At 42.2% G+C, this 18,896-nt stretch overlaps 1 protein-coding gene across 1 annotated transcript in view; it reads left to right on the forward strand.

Moving 5' to 3' along the window:
* The window catches only part of CDC73 (cell division cycle 73), a 405,302-nt gene that overhangs the window by 358,006 nt on the left and 28,400 nt on the right, over positions 1-18,896 (forward strand). Inside the window, exon 14 of the mRNA XM_029618749.1 lies at positions 11,733-11,894. Coding sequence (XP_029474609.1) covers positions 11,733-11,894 — 162 coding nt within the window. The remainder of the gene's footprint in view (positions 1-11,732; positions 11,895-18,896) is intronic.

Here is an 18,896-nt window from a genome sequence, read left to right on the forward strand (position 1 = left end):
TCTTCATCGCATGACGTACGAGGAGAGATTGAAGAATCTAAATATGTACACCCTGGAGGAAAGGAGGAGCAGAGGTGATATGATACAGACTTTCAGATACTTGAAAGGTTTTAATGATCCAAAGACAACGACAAACCTGTTCCATAGGAAAAAAATCAGCAGAACCAGGGGTCACGATTTGAAGCTCCAGGGAGGAAGATTCAGAACCAATGTCAGGAAGTATTTCTTCACGGAGAGGGTGGTGGACGCCTGGAATGCCCTTCCGGAGGATGTGGTGAAGACCAGAACTGTGAAGGACTTCAAAGGGGCGTGGGATAAACACTGTGGATCCATAAAGTCAAGAGGCCGCCAATGAAGAGTGGGTGACTCGCCAGAATGACGGCTACTGCCTGGAGACAATACCCTTATTCAATAAACATACACATGCTTACTGTGACTCCAACATCGCTCTAAGCTTCAACAGCAAGAGGAAATGTGGAAAAATGGATTTACACTCACAAAGAGGGGAGTAGCTGGCTTGTTACGGCGGTTACTACCCCAAACCAAATAAGCCTGATGCTTCACCTTCAATGCATATACAGCATAGTTCTCTGCTTCCACGGCAGGGGAGAAGAAAAAAGGGTTCGCACTCACAAAGTGGGGAGTAGCTGGCTTGTTACGGCGGTTACTACCCCAAACCAATTGTGTCCGATACTTCACTTTCGATGCATATCCAGCATGGCTCTCTGCTTCAACGGCATGGGAGAAGACTGAAACATCACGCATTTCCAGCATAGCTCCCTGCTTCAACAGCAGGGGAGAAGAAAAACAACCAATAAGGACTGTATAACATAGTCTGGGTAAAACAAATAAGCATGGGTGTAGCTTGCTTATTGCGGCGGTTACTACCCCTACTACCCCTAACTAATCAAGCTAGATATTTCAATGGTGGGGGTGGAAGGGAAATAGAACCAAGAGCTAAGAGAAACAGATAAATATGAGAGAAAAAAACGTGTGAAGCTTGCTGGGCAGACTGGATGGGCCGTTTGGTCGTCTTCTGCCGTCATTTCTATGTTTCTATGTTTCTATATGAATAAGAGCAGATAAAGAAAAATACAGTCCATGTAGTTTGCCCAGCAAGTTTCTGGTTTTCTTGTATTTTGTGTGTGTATGTGTGTGGTGTAGCTATTGCCTCACTATGCAGGCTTACCCCCAAGTTGTAATAGAAAAGTTAACCTATTCTGCAGCAGGAATTATCCAGTCCATATTCGGCAGATTAAAATCTTTGAGCAACACTTCTCCCTTCCTTCCCACCTTTTGAATGTCTTCAGCTAGATCTCGATCCAGTTCTTCTGACTGATTCAGAGGCTTGGAGACCATACCAATGTAAATGGAAGTACCATCTCTTTATAAGACAGCCCACACCCCCTGTGTGTCAGATTCTTGGATATTCTTTTTGAAATAAAGAACAGTAGCGACTCCATTTCTATCCTTTCTGAACAGGTGGTAGCCCAGTATGGCCATTTCCTATTCATGAGACTTGTTGAACCATGTTTCCGTAATAGCAACAGTATCCAGGTTTGCCTCCACCATTAGGGCTTGCAGATCTGGAATTTTATTATCCAGGTTATGAGCATTTGTGCTCATAGCTTTCCAGATTTTTTTCTCTTAACTTGTTGCTCTTCCTGGATACCTTTTCTTCCCTATTAAGCTGGTTTTAAATGTATCTAGCCCACTTCCCTTAACCTGCTTATTAGCAATTGATACAGGTAATTTGTAACCTTTCATATTCATCTGCTTTTTAATTCCATCTGGGCTACTTGAGTCTTTACGGCAACCCCTCTATCAGGATATTCTAGTTTCCTTGTTTTTGCCAGTATCATTTGAAGATCTTTGAAACCTGCTCTGCTGAGCAACTGTGAGCTTTTCTCCACGATTTTGCTTTAAAAGCTGCATACTCCTGTTTAAATGTTAGCATCAGCAGCCTGGTTCCAGCCTAGTTAAGGTGAGTCCCTCCTGTTTGGAATAGGATTATCTTCACCAAAATGTTTCCCAATTCCTAACAAAGCTAAAGCTCTCCTCCATGCACAATTGTCTTATCCATTCACTGACATTCTAGAGCTCAGACTCAGAGAATCCTGCACATGGAACAGGAAGCATTTCTGAGAATGCAAACATGGAGTTTCTGAATTTCAATTTCCAACCTTAAATCCTAAATTTCCTAGCACATAGACTCAGGATCAGTGGGTTATGCTCCCCTGCCAGCAGATTGAGACGGAGCAAACTGATGTAACAGTATATATACTTCTGCAGTGACCCCAGCCTGCCAGTATTCTCCATCTCCAGCAGATGATGGATGTGCATTTCCCTATGGGGATTGCTTTGGGTTTTTTTGGTAGGAGAAATTTGACTTAAGGAAAAGAGAGCCCCACTCCCTGCCCAAGTTGAGAATTCCTGAGGTGATTTCCGTGGTCCCTCAGAGATGTGCCTTGGTCCAGTAGCTGGGTTTCCCGTCGTAGACTTAGCTGCTCGTTCAGATGAGTCAGCAGGTGCAGGAAGCTGAGTGCGGCAGTGACGGCAGATGCCCTCTCCCCCCGCAACAGGAGACAGTCTCTGTACTCAGCCGGTAAGCACTGAGCATCAACCCCATAGAATAATGCTGTAGTTTCCTTAATACCTTGGAGACACATGCAAAAACCTTAAACTGTCTATTTTCCTTAACACAGTTTGTAAGTACACAAATTAACTCTAACCCTCTATTTCTTGTACGAGCTTGAAACACACAAATTCCCTAGCATCCTCTCAATCTCCTACACTGGGTCCTAGGAACCCAGCAACTCTGATGCTTTTTATACAAGGAAAGCAGCAAAAGGTGAATTGTTACCTCTGAAGCCGCTCCTTCTAATTAGCAAAATGCCTGTTGTGCAAGCCCTGGGACCTAGCAGCAGTTAGTGGATCTTGTTGCCCCTCTTTAAGCACTTTCTTTTTTTTTTTTATATATTTTATTAATTATAACATTTCTTTACAAAATGTGATAATCAAGGCATACAGGTAACTTTTTAACCATTTAACAATTCACAATACAAATATCACTATATACTCATTGTAAAGTCCACATCTAGGGGTACGGGTGGAGATCCTGACTGCTGCATTTCTTTTACTTCTTTGCAACCCTAACTCCTTAAATAAAAATAACTCAATTTGGAGACTTGTCCTTTAAGAAGCGTTCCAGGTGAGTGGGGTCGGTGAAAATAAACTTATTCTGGTACGTTATATAACATTTGCAGGGAAATTTGGATTTTTTGCCCGCAAAACATGAAATCTTTTACCTGAAAATATTTTGAAAAGAATAAATCTTTATCCTTTCTTAAGGAAAAAGAAACCAACAAAGTGGCTCTTGTATGTACATTGTCCATGGAATCCTCCAAAAATGTGGAGACTCCAGCACTATCTAATATATCCGTACCCCCTTCTAAACCTTGGAGCGCTCTTCTACAAGGTAAATAATACAATCTTGATAATACAGGAATTTTATCACTCTCAAAGGACAAAATCTCCACTACGTATTTATTAAACAATTCGGTAGCTGACAACAATCGAGTTTTCGGAAAGTTCAATAACCTTAAATTGAAAGCTCTAAGTTCATTCTCCAATTTTTCTATTTGATTGTGCATTACCAAGTTGTCTTTGATGAAAGTGGTATTGGTATTATACATAACATTTACTTGTGGACTTAATACTGCAAGTGCTTGTTCTACCTTAGTAGCTCTACTTTCTAAATCTTCAAATTTAGAACACACTTGAAGGGAGAATTCATGCACTTGTGAAACAGATTTAGTTAATTTTTTATCGATTTTTGCTGATAACCTCCACACATCTAGGAGGGTAACACTTTCTGGTTCCACATTGCATTCATTCCCCTCCTCAGTTAAAATCTGGTAGGACCATTGGACATGGAACTACTGGGGATGGAGCTACATTATTACTAACATTTATTTCAATTTCTTCCATTACATTTGCTGACAACCTACTCCCTGTTACAGTAGGACCAACTCTTGTTTGGTTCCCTGTCGGGGATTCATTTGTCAGACCAATACCCTCTCCTAAAGGCTGTAAGGGAGGTTGCATGGACCTGGGGCTTAAGGAAACTCCCAACTGGGAATTCCCTTCTGTGTCATCCCTAACTAAGGACTCACCCATACGTAATATATGGTCGTCCATGGGTCCAATTTTCTTAGGGCCAGTTGTTGTTGGCGAGGAGGTCCAGGTCTTTGATTTACGTTTTCTTCCCATGGTAATCACTTATTTTAGGTACAAAAAAGAAAATAAAAAAGAGGAAAGATCACTAAAAAAATTTACCAGGGGCGCGCCCCTTTGGCGCGCGGCTTCGGCTGCGCGCCGCAGGGCCCGTTGTTATAAGCTGTCCCGGGGCTCCTGAAGATGACGTCACTAAGGGGGCATGCTCTCCGGCCGCACCTCCCTTCTCCCTCGACGAGGAGTCTAAGTTCTTTATCACTCACTCTGCACCACGGCACTCGTCTCGGGGTCCCAGCAAACAATCTGTACTCCTCCTTTCCCCCTCTTTAAGCACTTTCACCTTTGAAATCATAGGAAGTGGTTGGTAAATGATTAGGGAGCCCTTTCTCACAAAAAAGTCTAGCTTTGGGTTTTAGGAGATCTCAACAACAAAGCTTCCAAATCAACTGTGTTCAATACACTGACCTCCACCCCCATTATAACCACCTTATTATACAGATAGAACACACTCCCCATTTTCACTAAGGAATCAGGCCAGCAGTGTACTATACATATTGAAAAATTCAAATATTTTATTAAAATGTACTAAAGTGACGCCTTCATAACCACCCAGTACAGTCACAGAACCTAACAACCTCTCAATTCCCAAAACTTCTAAGGCCTAGAAAAATTACAGCTCCTAGGTTCATACTCAAAAAAAAAATAGAGAAAATAAAGTATTTCCTTCTTGAAATCTTTCCCCGCCATCATGCAGCCCCCACACTAAGGACAACTCAACAACATGTCTTGGCTGCTCACTTCTAAGGAGCCAAATCACATTATCTTTAATTAAAGATTTGGATACTCTGCTATTGGTTTCTGAGTGGTCTTTAACGTTAAACATTTTTCCTTATATCTTTAATTTCCATCTTGACCTCTTCTACCATATTTGATTTATATTATATTGTTTTCTATTAAATCACTTCTTGGCTTCTTATTGGTTAAGATCAAATTCAAGATCTAAGTCATGACCTTAGGACAGTACCTTCTTGGTCTTTTGACAAACATGTTATTTCATAGGGGTTAACATCCTGCCACCCAACCATGCTGTTTGGATCCTGTCTAGATCAAGAGGATTAAACTCCCTTTAAACAAATTTATAGAGGCATTGACTGTCTAAATAGGTTCAGGCTGACCAGACTGCATATCAATTAGATCCATATAGGCTCCTCTTACAGCTTTTCTGCAATATGGAGCAAGAATGTGAGGGGCTATAACAAAGTAGTAAGGTTATGCAAAAAAAGGCACGAGGCAAAACAAACAAGAAAACAAAGGTAGGCATGCTAACTAGCTGTGGTAAGGAACAATATAAACAGGAAATACGGTAATATTCAGCAGTAAACTAAGAAGATAAATCCATTACAGAAAGGGGAAGGCAGAGTGAGCTATGTAGGTACAGGCATAATTTACAGGGGGGGATCCAGGGGAAGAAAATACTAGCAACTCAAGAGAGAGAAGAAAAATTGAGGGGGAGGGGGAAAGCATGGGGGTAAGGATTTATTTAGAAGGGTGGAGCTTAGTGGTCTATGAGCCAAAAGCTTCTATAAACAGCCATGTTTTCAGCTTTTTCCTGAAGGTCAAGAGAGAGGATGTCTGCCTCATATCTAATGGTAAGGAGTTCCAGAGGGAGGAGACACTTCCTCCAAATGTTCTTTCGTGTCCTTGAGAGCTGCACTTCCCTGGGGGGCAGGTACTACAAAGTGAGTGTTGGGCAGAGAGTGGTATACAGTCAGTCACGCAGATGGAGGCGAGAAGTCAGGGGCAGGCATTTGAAGGTGATGCGATAGGAGATTGGGAGCCAAAGGGGTGAGCCAGTCACATTTCCTAGCATTGAGCAGGGTCTGTGCTGCAGGGTTTTGCACGAACTGCAGTTAAGTCCACCTTTTTTAGTATTTATTTAGATTTATATTCCACTTTTCGCACTTTTTTCAGTGCTTCAAAGTGGATTACATTTGCCCATATAGAGGGAGTTGCAGTAATCCAAATGAGAGATTACATAGGCCTGGATGACATAAGCATAGGCGGGAGCTATCAAAGAGAGCACAAAGGTGGAACTGACATAAGAGGAAAATGACTGATAGAATTTGAGCTGCAGAAGTGAGTTTAGAGTCCAGAATAAAGCCAAGACTGCTGATGTGGTAACTGAAAAGCAGAGTAGATCCTCTAAAATTACTCTGGCATGAATGAGTGGTCCGATCCAGAGCATGTCAGTTTTCTGAGGATTGTTTGAGGTGAAGCCAGCTTGCAATCTTTTTAAGGCAGGCATTTAGGTTTTCAGTTGTTTGGTTAAGATTGGTGCCTAATGAGCACAGTAGCTAGGTATCATCTACATAAGCATGATAGGATATTTGGCATTCTTTCATTACTTGCTAAGAGGGGCTAATTAGATGCTGAAAAGGATAGGGAAGAGAATGGAGCCTTATGGGAAACTATACAGGAAGGGGGGTGGGGAGAGCTGACCAAGGTAGATGGTTTGGATGCGATCTTCATTAGTATCGTCTTATTAAATACCATTGTAAGCACTGAATATTCCAAAAATTTTATATCAGTTACTCAATATTTTGAGTCAGAGCTATAGGTTCTGATGCCCAGTTTTCCTTTGATATTATCTGACCTTGCTTTTCCCTTTACAAACAGCAGCTTGATAATGCCGTATAAATAAAATACTAGATTAGTTTCTGTAAGCCAAGGATTTTGTGATTACCTTATACAGCACTTGGAGCTAGATTCATCAAATTATCGCATGCGATAAGAGGGACGTGTTTTATGGTAATAGCGCACATTGCGATAAATAGGCTATGTTAGTGCTTCGCATAGGTATTACCACAGTGTGCGATAATTTTTTCGCACTTTGCGGTAATACCACAATTATTGTAATTCCTACCTACAACCACTGGAGGGGAGGGGGGGCGAGACTAGCTATAAGGACCTTCTAGTAGCTAGGTATTTATATGTCTTTAGGAGGCCCACCTAGTAACTCGAGGTGAGGTTTAGGTAGTAGTGTAAGGGTTAGGGGCCACTTTGACATGCAGAGTGAGACGTACGAACAGAACACTCTACTCTTGTGAAGATTTGCTGTCCTTCGGAGTGAAGAAACTCACAAAAAGATGAGATTTGTACAATGTTCTCTCAACCTAGCTTGATGTTACCCAGGTTGAGAGTCTGCTCTTAGTATGAGCAGTTTTCGAGGAAGAGCTGAACAGAAAAATTCAGGTGGTGGTGGAACATCCACTTGATCTATTTTGTGCACCAGCATCAACTGCATGGACATCAATGCAAACTGACATCCAGCTCATCCTGGAAACATTTGGTGCACTGGCATTGATACCAAACAGAAAAATCTGTAACAGTGGTACCTCAGTTGTTATCAGTCTGTTCCAAAAGCCAGAAAAGTGCTTTGCTGCATAGGAAGAAGCATGGTCAGCCGAAAAATGGAGCTGTATAAGTCCCTTGGAATACTATGTACAATTCTGGAAACCGAGCATTGAAAAGGATATAAATAGGACGGAGTCTGTCCAGAGACTAGCCACTAAAGTGGTCAATGATCTTCATTCTACAGAATGTGGGGATGCTGTGGCAGCCACCCAGTGATCCAGACAGGATCTGGAGGCTGAAGTATTCCCTGGGTCTTAGCCCCTGGTGAACGTGGCTCCTCTGCAAGGCTAGTGAATCAGGAGCAAGTTGTGCTGTCAGGTCCCTCTCCTCCTTGGTCCGATGGCAAAAGCCCTAAGCATTCTTGCTTACTGCCTGTGGCACAGCAGTTTTTCTCAACAAGGGAATAAAAACCCTTGTTCGATGTAATGCATTCGTTTATGCTTTTCTCGTTTCACTGTAAACCGATCTGATATGTATTTTTGCACATGAATGTCAGTATATAAAAGTTCCAAATAAATAAACATTTGAATCACTCACAGCAATGTTGCAAGATCTCTGGCTAGTGCCACTCCCCCACAGTTCATTAGTGACATCTCAGTCTCTCCTGATTGTCAGAGAGCAGGGCCTCTTAAAGAAAGCACCACATGTCTTTAACTTACACAAGCCTGCAGTTTTCCTGCTAGTATACAGGGATAGCCAATGATTGTCGCACAGTTCAATAGAGAAGCCATGTGGGTGTTTCACCTCCACTACCTACCCACTAGAAACATCCCAGTTCCAGATGCTACCTTAGGTCAAAACTTCGCTGGGTTCTAAGATCTTTTCTTAAGGGTCCATGGGGAGATCTCATCTTTTAGCTCCGAAGTCTCTTCCACTTCCATGGGCTCAGCCATTAATCCCCCTTGCTGTGTGGCTTCCTTGTGTTATAGCTGCCATGCTATTTGCCCCCAATTATTGCAACTTGAGGAGTTATTTATTTATTTGTTGGTTTTTTATATACCGCCGCTTATCAAGATATCACGTCGGTGTACAGAGAACATATTAACATACGCCTTAGCGTTATACATAGAACAAGATAGTAAAAGTTAATAAACTATACGCCAAAGCATTATACATAAAACAAAATAATAAAAAGTAAAACTATTACAATGAACAACTCAATGTGGAAGAGGCAAACAAGGCTTAAGGTATTAAATATGCATAGCAAAGTGTAATTAATAGATAAAACAACTTAGGATATTACTTAAAAATAGCTTAAAAATTAACATTGGAAATAACTTAGTATGACGGGGAAGATTGGGAGTGGGATGGTAGAAGAGAGAGTAAAAAGTTGGGAGAGAGAGGCTGTAACAGACGTTACATATTAGGAAAGGCGATAAGTGTGAAACAAGAAAGCATTATTAGAGCTGGGTGGCAAAGATATCCCGGGATAGTGGATACCTATGTGAACCTCTAGGGTTATAAAGAAAAGAAAAGATAGGGTGAGAGAGGCAGGAAAAAAAAATGAAAGGAATGGGAGATGGGAGCTATGGAGGAGGAGATTGGAATCATGTGTAAGCTTGAGTGAATAACCATGTCTTGAGTTTTTGTTTAAATAACTTGGTGGACAGTTCTAGATGCAACTCAGAGGGCATGGAGTTCCATAACATGGGGCCAGCAAGGGACAAGGCGCGGGCTTTAGTGGAGGCATAAATAAATGTTTTTGGAGAGAGGGTTTGCAGGGTGGCTAAGTATTGATTTCTAGTTGGTCTGTTAGATGTATGGAATTGTAATGAGTTAGAGAACCAGTTCATTTCAGGGTTGTGGATGAGTGATAATGCCTTGTATTGTATGCTCGAGACCGGTTTCAGACTGCCCCCTTGTTGCTTCTCCCCCTGCTTGGGTCAAGGGATTTTTCCCAGCCCTAAGCATCCTGGAAGCTGAAGTTTCTCAGTCTTCTCTTCTTAACCTGGGCTTTCTAATCCTTATCCTAGCTCTGCTCAGGTCCGTCTGTGCTGGCAGAGAGCAGGTAGGGACTGATTTGCACGCTCTCACCTTATCATAGCTAGACTTAAAGACCTAAACATATGTATACCCTAGAGGAAAGGGGAGATATGATAGAGACATTTAAATCTCAAAGGTTTCAATGCACAGTAGGCGAGCCTCTTTCAACACAAAGGACACTAGAGAGAGGGCTGAGGAGATGAGGATGAAAGGGGGTAGACTGAGGAGTAATCTTAGGAAATATTTCTTTACAGAGAGGGTAGTGGAACAGCCTCCCAGTAGAGGTGGTGGAGAAAAAGCAATATCTGAATTCAAGAAAGCTTAGGACAAATATAGGGAATCTCTAAGGGAGTGATGAGAATTATAAAGCTTAAATTAATTGGGTGGCTAAGCAGAGTAGATGGACCATACAGTCTTGTCTTTTGGGAAAACCTTTTACCAGAATGCTATTTTGATAATCCCATGTAGCATCCTATCTGCTCTTCATGAGTCAGTACTCATGGAAAAATTTGGAGACGGTCAGAATCCTCTCGGGTATTCTTCCTCAGAAGGTATCGAATGACTTAAGAGCACTATTTGATAAGGATCCTCGAACAGTTTGTCCAGTGTTTTTGAGACTGCATCAAGTGCCTCTGACAAAGGAACTGGCACATAGCCAATATGCCAGGGCTCATTCCAGAGAACCTACCTGTCAGAAAAGCTTAAGTTTTATGTAAACTATTTGCTTAGCCTAACCTCAAACAGCTGGGTTCTTTCCAGTAACAATAAGACTTACAATTAAATACAGAAAGTCACCAGAATTGATGGTTTATTTTGATTACCCCAAATCCAATACATATACAGAACTTTAGATATTTACATGTACTTGGAATCTGAGAGAATTTGTAAGCGGAACAACTTTCTGTTAGATTCTTTGCAAGTAAATACAAGAGGACTGACTTTGGCAGTTAGGCCAAAACTGCTTCCTGTAGGTAGGTGGCAGGGATGTCAGAAAAGTCTGCAACCAAAATGTGCTTCGCAATAAGTGGTAATGCCAAAATTTTAGTCTTGCCTCATATGTTTTTTTTAAGCAGCATATCTGACAGTCATGTGTGATATACATGTGACAAAGCCGAACAAAAAAGTCTTATCTGTCAAAACCAAAAGTAACAAAAAGACCCTGTGTGTATTGTTATTTCTCCATGCTGTGTCAACTATACAATATCTTTACATTGAAGAGTGCTGTGTCTTTTTTTTATATATTATTTTTCAAAGTCCCAACTTTTGGAATAATAATTGCAAAAAACCAAAACCTTAGGAACACACATCTGTGCCTTGAAACATAGATGAGAAGCCCCGACAACGGCCGGTGTTTCGCGATAGCTGTATCGCTTCTTCAGGAGTAATTTTAAGCTTAAATCTCAGGACAGATGCTGTTAATTTAAAAATACAAATCAGACAATGTAATTTTGCAGAAAATCCATAAATGAATGAATACTTGACTCAAGGTGTACACAGCACAAACCTTCTTCCCGGACGCAAACGTCTCCAAAAAATGTTTTGCGATATGTGGGACCAAGCGAAGCCCGAACTGCTTTCCCTTTAAAAAAGCCCGCGCGTTTCAAACGTGATGACGTCATGACGTGCTTCCGTCCTTAACACACGTTGTTATGGTGATGTATAAACATTCTAAAAGCTGTAACCAACCTGTTGTAAGGTGATAGCATGATTCCAAGAAAACGAGAAATGAAAAGTTGTGATTTTTATAAGAACACTTTTCCTCCTAACTCTTCCGCAGTATCAAACACAAAGATGTTGAATAAAACAATCCCAAGGACCGATCGTTCAGGCACTTTGATCCTCACCTTTCTTTGTTCTGAGTGAACTCTATTTACTACCATGCTTTGACTGTCACTCCACCAATTTCTAATCGTCTAATTCAGTCTACCAGATCTGTTTATGACCCTTGAGGACCTGAGCTGATAACTCCTGGCCCACATCCTGAAACATTCACACCGACTGACATCCATCTCCCTTATATCAAGATTTAAGTTTTCTCATCCTTATAGATTTCTTTACTAGTGTTCCGTGACCATAAAATCTCCTGTCTTTAATTTCAGGTTTGTCCCATCAGATGATAAGAAAAAGCAGGGCTGCCAGAGAGAGAACGAAACGCTAATCCAGAGAAGAAAGGACCAGATACAGCCTGGAGGCACAACAATCAGTGTTACAGTACCTTACCGTGTAGTAGACCAGCCTCTAAAACTCCTCCCTCCAGACTGGTATGGTCAGTTTTATGATATTATGGTGTTTTGGAAATGTTTGCTTATTTAGATTTTAGCTCGTGTTTTTTTTTTTTATTGGTAACTCAGTGATTTACATTCACAGACTGTCCCCAGAGGACTTGAGACAGTGGAGCGTGAAGTGACCTGCCCAAGGTCACAAGTAGCAGCAGCAGGATTTGTACCCTGGCTTCCTCCTTTAGTGAAATGATCAGTTTTTTGAAACACACAAGCTGATTTATGGCACAGGAGGAAAAGTCCTTAGACACTGGATATTCATGTGATTCCTCACTTAAAGCATACTAGCTTGTGCAATCATTGGTCAGAAAACCCCCATCTCCTATAACTTTATTGAAAAATTGTTCTTTTAATAGTGATTTTCTCAATTTAAATTTTTAGTGTTTTTTTTTTTTCAAAAACATTTTTTAAATGAACACGGTCACTGAATTCCAGGGTATAAATCTGTGTGTTCCCAAAGACTCGTATGACTGCAAACCATGCGCTTAATTTGTATGTAATCCAAAAGTCTCAACTCCTCAAAAACCCCAGAGCTGCCTGAAGTGAAATACGCCAATTGGAATCGGCCAACGTTGTCTCAGGGCTCAAACAGTTTGCAATAAAATCAGCCAGCTTCGATGGAGCCATCGTTCTCTGTGCAGCTTCATGAAAATGCCCACACGTGTGCAGTATTTGTACCCAGGCTTCCTTGGTTGTCAACCTGCTCTTCCAGCCACTAGGCTGCTGCTACTCCACTCCACGATTTAGTTTTGTAAGGTCTCCTAATTTGAAATCCTGTTTTTTTTACAGCCAGAACTGCATATAGCTTTATGCCTTATTAATCTTGGACTACCTCTCGTTCTCACACAAGCACAGAAACCACACTAAACACAAAAGTGGATTATGTTGAAGCTGAAATTAACAGCCACTGACTGTGTATACTGTTTAGCATGTAAAGTTTGTAATGGAGAGGAAGATGACTGATGGCTGCTGGAGTGTGTCAGTGCTCAACTTTGTATGTTAAAGGTATTGAGAGCTTTGCACATCCAAGATTTCAAGCGGAAATGGTTTATGGTAGCCACCTTTAAGAAATTGCTACATAATATATTCCAGTACTGTTGGATTCTATCAGGTCTTAATATCAGTTGGCAGAACTTTCTCCTCACAGAGGGAAAATGGGTATTTCAGCTTGCATATTCCCCCCAGTTCCTGAGGTGCTAGAAACGGATTTCTTTGATTGTGTAGTCTGGCCGTAAAATATCAAGCACTGTTCTCAGAGTAGATCGTGTGCTTTGCTCCTTGCATAATTCATTGTGGGAATTAATAGAAAAAGTGAGTGACATGGATTATGGATTTTCAGAGGGTTTGTATCCTATTTAATGTGTATTAAAAAGAAAAAAAAAATCCGCAATTAAAAACCTGTCAGCTGCAGATATCAGAAATAATATCCCAAATGAAGATTTGTATCTCTAGTTGCATTATTTGTATCTCTAGTTGCATTATTTAAAGCTGATCCTTAATTCCGTTGATAACTCTACGATGATAGAAAGGTGGACTTATGAGAAGTGAGTGCAGAAATGTGGGTTCAGCCACAAATCTGGCTGGTTAAGTTCTTCATAAGCTGTACAAGCTTTCTTGGTTGAATAGTGAAAAAAGATCTTATGGGGCTCTTTTGGCAAAAATTGCAGTGACTATTTATTGTGTTTTCATAAACTTGCAGCCTATAATTCAAAGTTAATATTCGTGTCCAACTTAATGTTAAATTTAGCTCCTACAGAACTTATTTTCTTAAAAGAATAGGGATTGTCGAGCTGCGTATTTGGTGTGCGTGAGCAGGTTAGATAGGCCGTGTTGTCTTTTGTCTGCAGTCACATGTATGTCCAGTGGCTCAGTGGTAATCAGGGGCTGCCTGAGGCGAAGGATGAACTGGTCCCTGGGGGAAGGCAATGGAGGGTGAAGTGACTTGCCCAAGGTCACAAGGAATGGCGATAGGATTTGAGCCCTGGCTTCCCTTGTTTGCAGTTCACTGCTCTAACCACTCAGTTTTTGGGCCTCTTATTTTTTTGTTCTCAGTCTTCGGTGTCAGCACTAGGGAGAGCTGGAGAATTGTTTAATGGCACCTCCTGGGTCTAGAAATAGGATCCTCCATTCCCTATTGCCTGCCTCCCACCCTTCTCCAGGATCTGCCCCCTGGGGGTGTGAGAGGTTGGTGAATGGTGGGAGTCTGTGTGTGTGTGTGACGCACTCTCTCTTAGGACTGATACAAGGGTATTAGATGCCCTAGACAAACCTTTACAGCCTTTTATTCCCCCTTCCCTCCCCTCCCCACATAATTAAAACATGCATTCTTTTCCATTTTAAAACTTAACTTCCCCAACCTAAAAAGGCAGATTGCATAAGGAAAATAAACATTCAAAGTACAATCTTCTGAAGTAAAAATATAACATTTATATTATATAGGCATACACTGCAAAAAAAAACCACACATTCAATAATAGTTTAATAGACTTAATAAACTACCTTTCTCATAGTAATCAAGGCAGATTACTGGATCCCATATGGTATTAGGCCTACGCTAAAGTTCACTGGGTGTGGACTTGGCCCACAGAAAGCCAGGAATAAACTGAACTACAATTCCAATATAGTAAGCCTTCCTATCATAATTGCCATACTGCAAATATTACATCAGGCCCTAAACACCAATACACCTCCTATTAGGAAAACAGATGAAAGCCAGGTTGTTGTAAATCCCTACACAGAAACTACAGACACGCAGAATACCTAAAGCCTCAGTCACACAAGCAGAACACAGATAGACGCTCACCAAATACAGAATAAAGAGATCATAAAATATAAATTGAAACGTGCAGACAAAAAGTGAACTGGAAATCATACAAGAAGCCAGACTCTGTAAGGAATGTAAACACAATCAAGAAATATAAAACATTAAACATACCAATACAAAGAATGTCAAATCTGCTGATAAATTCAGCCAATTAAAACACCTATAAAAATGTTTAAAATATTACCAAACACTAATAAAATATTTCAAAACAGCAGATACATCACATCCAATAATTAAAACTAACAAGGATAAAAAAAAAATCTCCCACTCTCCATACCTGGGAACTTTAGATTTCCAGTCCTCCTGAGATTTGTCGTAGATTGGAGGAGGGTGCACAGACTTTAACCTCTCACATACACACACATGGCGCAAGCACACTCCCTCATAGACACACGCATATACGCACACTCCCTTCTCATATATATGAATTCACACACACATGCTTCTCATGTATAAACATGCATACACACACACATACCCTTCTCATACAAACTCACAAAGGCTCTCACGCATTTTGGACCTTTTCTCTGGCTGCATAGCAAGGCCTCTTCTGCCGCTGGCTGCAGGGAAAATGCTGGCAGCACAGCATTGACTCCTCTTTGGACAGTGGCATACCTAAAGTATTTGGCATCCGGGATGGATACTTTCTTTGGCACCCCCCTCAGGTCACTTCTCCCCCCCCCCCCCCCCCCCCCGGTGATCTCTGGTTCCCCTCTCCTTTCCACAGGCTCCCTCTCTTTTGCACACACTTTCCCACACCCCTTCACACATGCACGCTCGCACTCAGACTCGCTCACACACACATGTAGACACAAACGCACTCGGTCTCACTTCCTATCCCCGCTTCCTCCTTCAGCCCCCGCGACAGACAAGGTCCCTTTGTTTTTCTTGAAGCCACGTGAGGGCTGCTGCGTCTTTGCTTCTTGCACTTGCGGTGGGGACGGAAGCAGCACTGTTGCTGCTCCACATGTAAACGCTAATGCTGCCTTTTCATGCAACCCGGGACGTGCTAATCTTCCTCCTGCGTTGGGCCGTAACTGCACGACCTTTCCTTTTTTCCCCCGCCCGCACCGATCCACCACTTCCTCTTCCAGAGCACGCGGGTGGGAAGAAGAAAAGGCTGTGCAGTTGCCGGCTCCAGACTTGTAGTTTCCACCGGCCCTGCTTCCACTGCTCATGGCCTGGAGGCCTTCCTCCTCTTCCACCACGAGTGGAATGGGCTCAGTTCATGGCCAACTTCACGGCTGGCACCCCCTCTCCTGGCTGTCACCCGGGGCATACTGCACCCCCCTTAGTAAGCCACTGACGCTGGATCATCCTTTTGCTGGAGGGGCGTGGGAATCCCAGCTGCACATCACAGGTCCGCGCCGCTGGGACCTTCCTTTTGCTGGCGGGGAGCGGAAACCCCACCAGCATGTTTGCAGGTCCATGCCGCCAGCACTGCAGGTTTTCCTGCAGCCAGGGTCTGCCTGAATGAAGGGCAAGAAGTTTGCCGAGTGCGATTTTGCCACCTGAAGCGGCCACCTCACTGCCTCATTGGTGGTGGTGTTCTGGATTTCATTCTCTGGCCTGGTGGGACTGTGGCAAGAGGGATTCCCAGTTACTGTGCAGTCGTGACACCCATGATTTGCAGGATTGGGGAATGTGCCCTGATGGATGGTCCTCAGCTGAGGATGTTGCCACAGTGACTTTAGTGGAAATAGGCAGTACTTTCTTTCAAGGAAAACCAAGGTGCTAGGATACATGGAGTTTTGGTGTTTTTTTTTGAGGGACCACAGAGCAAATCGAGCAAGTGGGGGAAAAAGTGCCGGTACTCAGTCCCAGCAAGAAAGCCCTGAAAATAAGGAAAAACAATAAAAGGTGCCTTTTAAAACTAAGGTTTGAAAATTACTTAGGTGTCTAAAGTTAGTTTGTGACTGAAAGTAGTCAATCACTAAAATCAGGGCTTATTTTTCATTGATCTTATAATTGGCTTATTTTGATCATTTTTCTCCTAATGAGGTCATATAATAATGTGGGTGGCAGATGGAGGGGAGGGAAGGTGGGAATGAAACGGATTCTTACCCAGAAAACAGTTCTCTCCTCTTCTTACAATGAAGTAAGTGACCTTTGCAAACTCACACTCTTCAATCAAAGGCTAACCTTAAATTAGCAGATAATATGCACAGACAGTAAAAGCTTAACTTTCCAACAATTTTTTTTTTTTTGTAAGATCCACAATCCCTTCATTGGTTGCCTTTACTCTGGCATGTGAAATAGACTTGCTTGTCTCATACACACTTTTTGTTATATATTTCAGAGAATTTAAGGTTAAGTTCCTTATTTTACATATTTATCCCCCTTCCCACAATTTAATGTCAGCCAATGAGGGTTTGCTAGAAGCTCCTTCTGTTAAACTTGCTCAATTAGTTGAGACTAGAGATTGTGCTTTCTCTGTGTCACGGCCTTTACTATGGAATTTGCTTCCTGAAGAAATCAGGCTGACAGCAAACAGGGTGAGGTTCAAAAACTTATTAAACTTAAACAGTACTGAAGAATAAATTGGAGTAAACTCTTATTACGAAATGAAGAGTTTCACTGAAGCCTAATTATGTGTAAATTTGTACATATTACCTGCTGAGCTTTATTGTATTGGGTTTTTTTTTCCATTGTATTCTTTTTGCTTTACTGGTAAATTTTTATGAATGTTCAGTAACTTCGAATGTTGTAGAAGTGGGATAGAAATTCTTTAAAATAAATACAATTTAAGTGCAGCTTCCAAGTCCAACTTGCCAGCAGCAGATTAAAGTTATGGTGTCGGTACTCCCTCAGAACAGCAGCTACCCCTTCCCTTCTTCCTTCCCTTATGGAGTTATTCATGTTAGCTAATAATAAGGCCAAGGTGGCATAGGCTTTCCAGAACTATCTGGGAGATTGTCCTTCTTGCTGCCATTGGGGGACTACCCACTTGTATGTGGCTGATCTTGCTGTCCTTGTAAAACACATTATTGGTAAGTCGCCTTCCTTTTCTTGATCTCAATACAATTGCTCTATATACTTGATCATAGGTTTACAGCATTAATAATTATTTTGCACCCATTACCATCTTCCTTTCTAAGCAGTTCTTGGATGGTGCAGGTACTTGTTGGGTATCTTTTCTGGTTGAATCAGATGCATACATTTGTGCAACTGAGGAGTTGTTAGCATAGAAGAGGCACAAAATAAAGCAAAGGATCCAGGGTAGGTAAAGAAAGGGGTGAGAGAGTACTAAGGGAAGTGGTGTTTGTCTGGTGCTTATCTATTAAAAACCTATCTTTTTATTTTCTCACAGGACAAGCAGGATGGTAGTCCTCACACATAGGTGACATCATCAGGATGGAGCCCAATCTCGGAACACTTTTGTCAAAGTTTCTAGAACTTTGACTGGCACCTACTGGGCATGGCACTAACCCTGCATCCAGCAGGGATCCTCCTTCAGTCTCTTTTTTTTTTCCGCACAGCAAAAGCCACGTGGTTAAGGAGCTCTCTAGAGATTCCTGACAGGAATTTTCCTCACGGAACTTTCTTTAAAATTTCAATAAATTTCTACCCCATCCGGGGTCCCCCTATCGATTTCGTACCCGTGGTTGTGAAGGTAAGGCTTTACCCTCCGTTGCAGTAGATTCCTGTCTAGTTTTCCCTTCGGGGCCTGCAGGCCATCGACCGCACAGCGGCTAGGTTTTTGTCAAAGCCATGGCGACTGGTTTTCGTCGGTGCCCCGATTGTCCTCGGACAATGTCCATCACAGACCCGCACAGGGTTTGTGTATTGTGTTTAGGGGCGGACCATGATGTTCTCACTTGCACCAAATGTGCCCAGATGACACCGAAGGGCCGTAAAGCCCGTTTGGGGAAAAAATGGACTTTATTTTTCAGTCAAAACATCTGACCCCATCGAAGGCCTTGATGTCGTCTGAACCGGCGCCGTTGACATCTCGTCAGCAGCTGGATACTGGAGCTTCTCACCTGAAGCCGGCTGCTCTGGCGTCGACCTCCTCTCCGTCTTCGACGCCGGAGAAGGACTGCGGTGACCATTGAGAAAAACGCCGGCACCGCCATCATAAGGCTCAGTCCGCTGAGCCAGGCAAGCCCTTGGCATCGGCGTTGATAGAGCCTTTTAGTAAAAAGCCCCATCCAGAGAAG

The sequence above is a fragment of the Rhinatrema bivittatum genome, chromosome 10 (genome assembly GCF_901001135.1).
Source record: "Rhinatrema bivittatum chromosome 10, aRhiBiv1.1, whole genome shotgun sequence".
In the NCBI taxonomy this organism is placed as follows: domain Eukaryota; kingdom Metazoa; phylum Chordata; class Amphibia; order Gymnophiona; family Rhinatrematidae; genus Rhinatrema; species Rhinatrema bivittatum.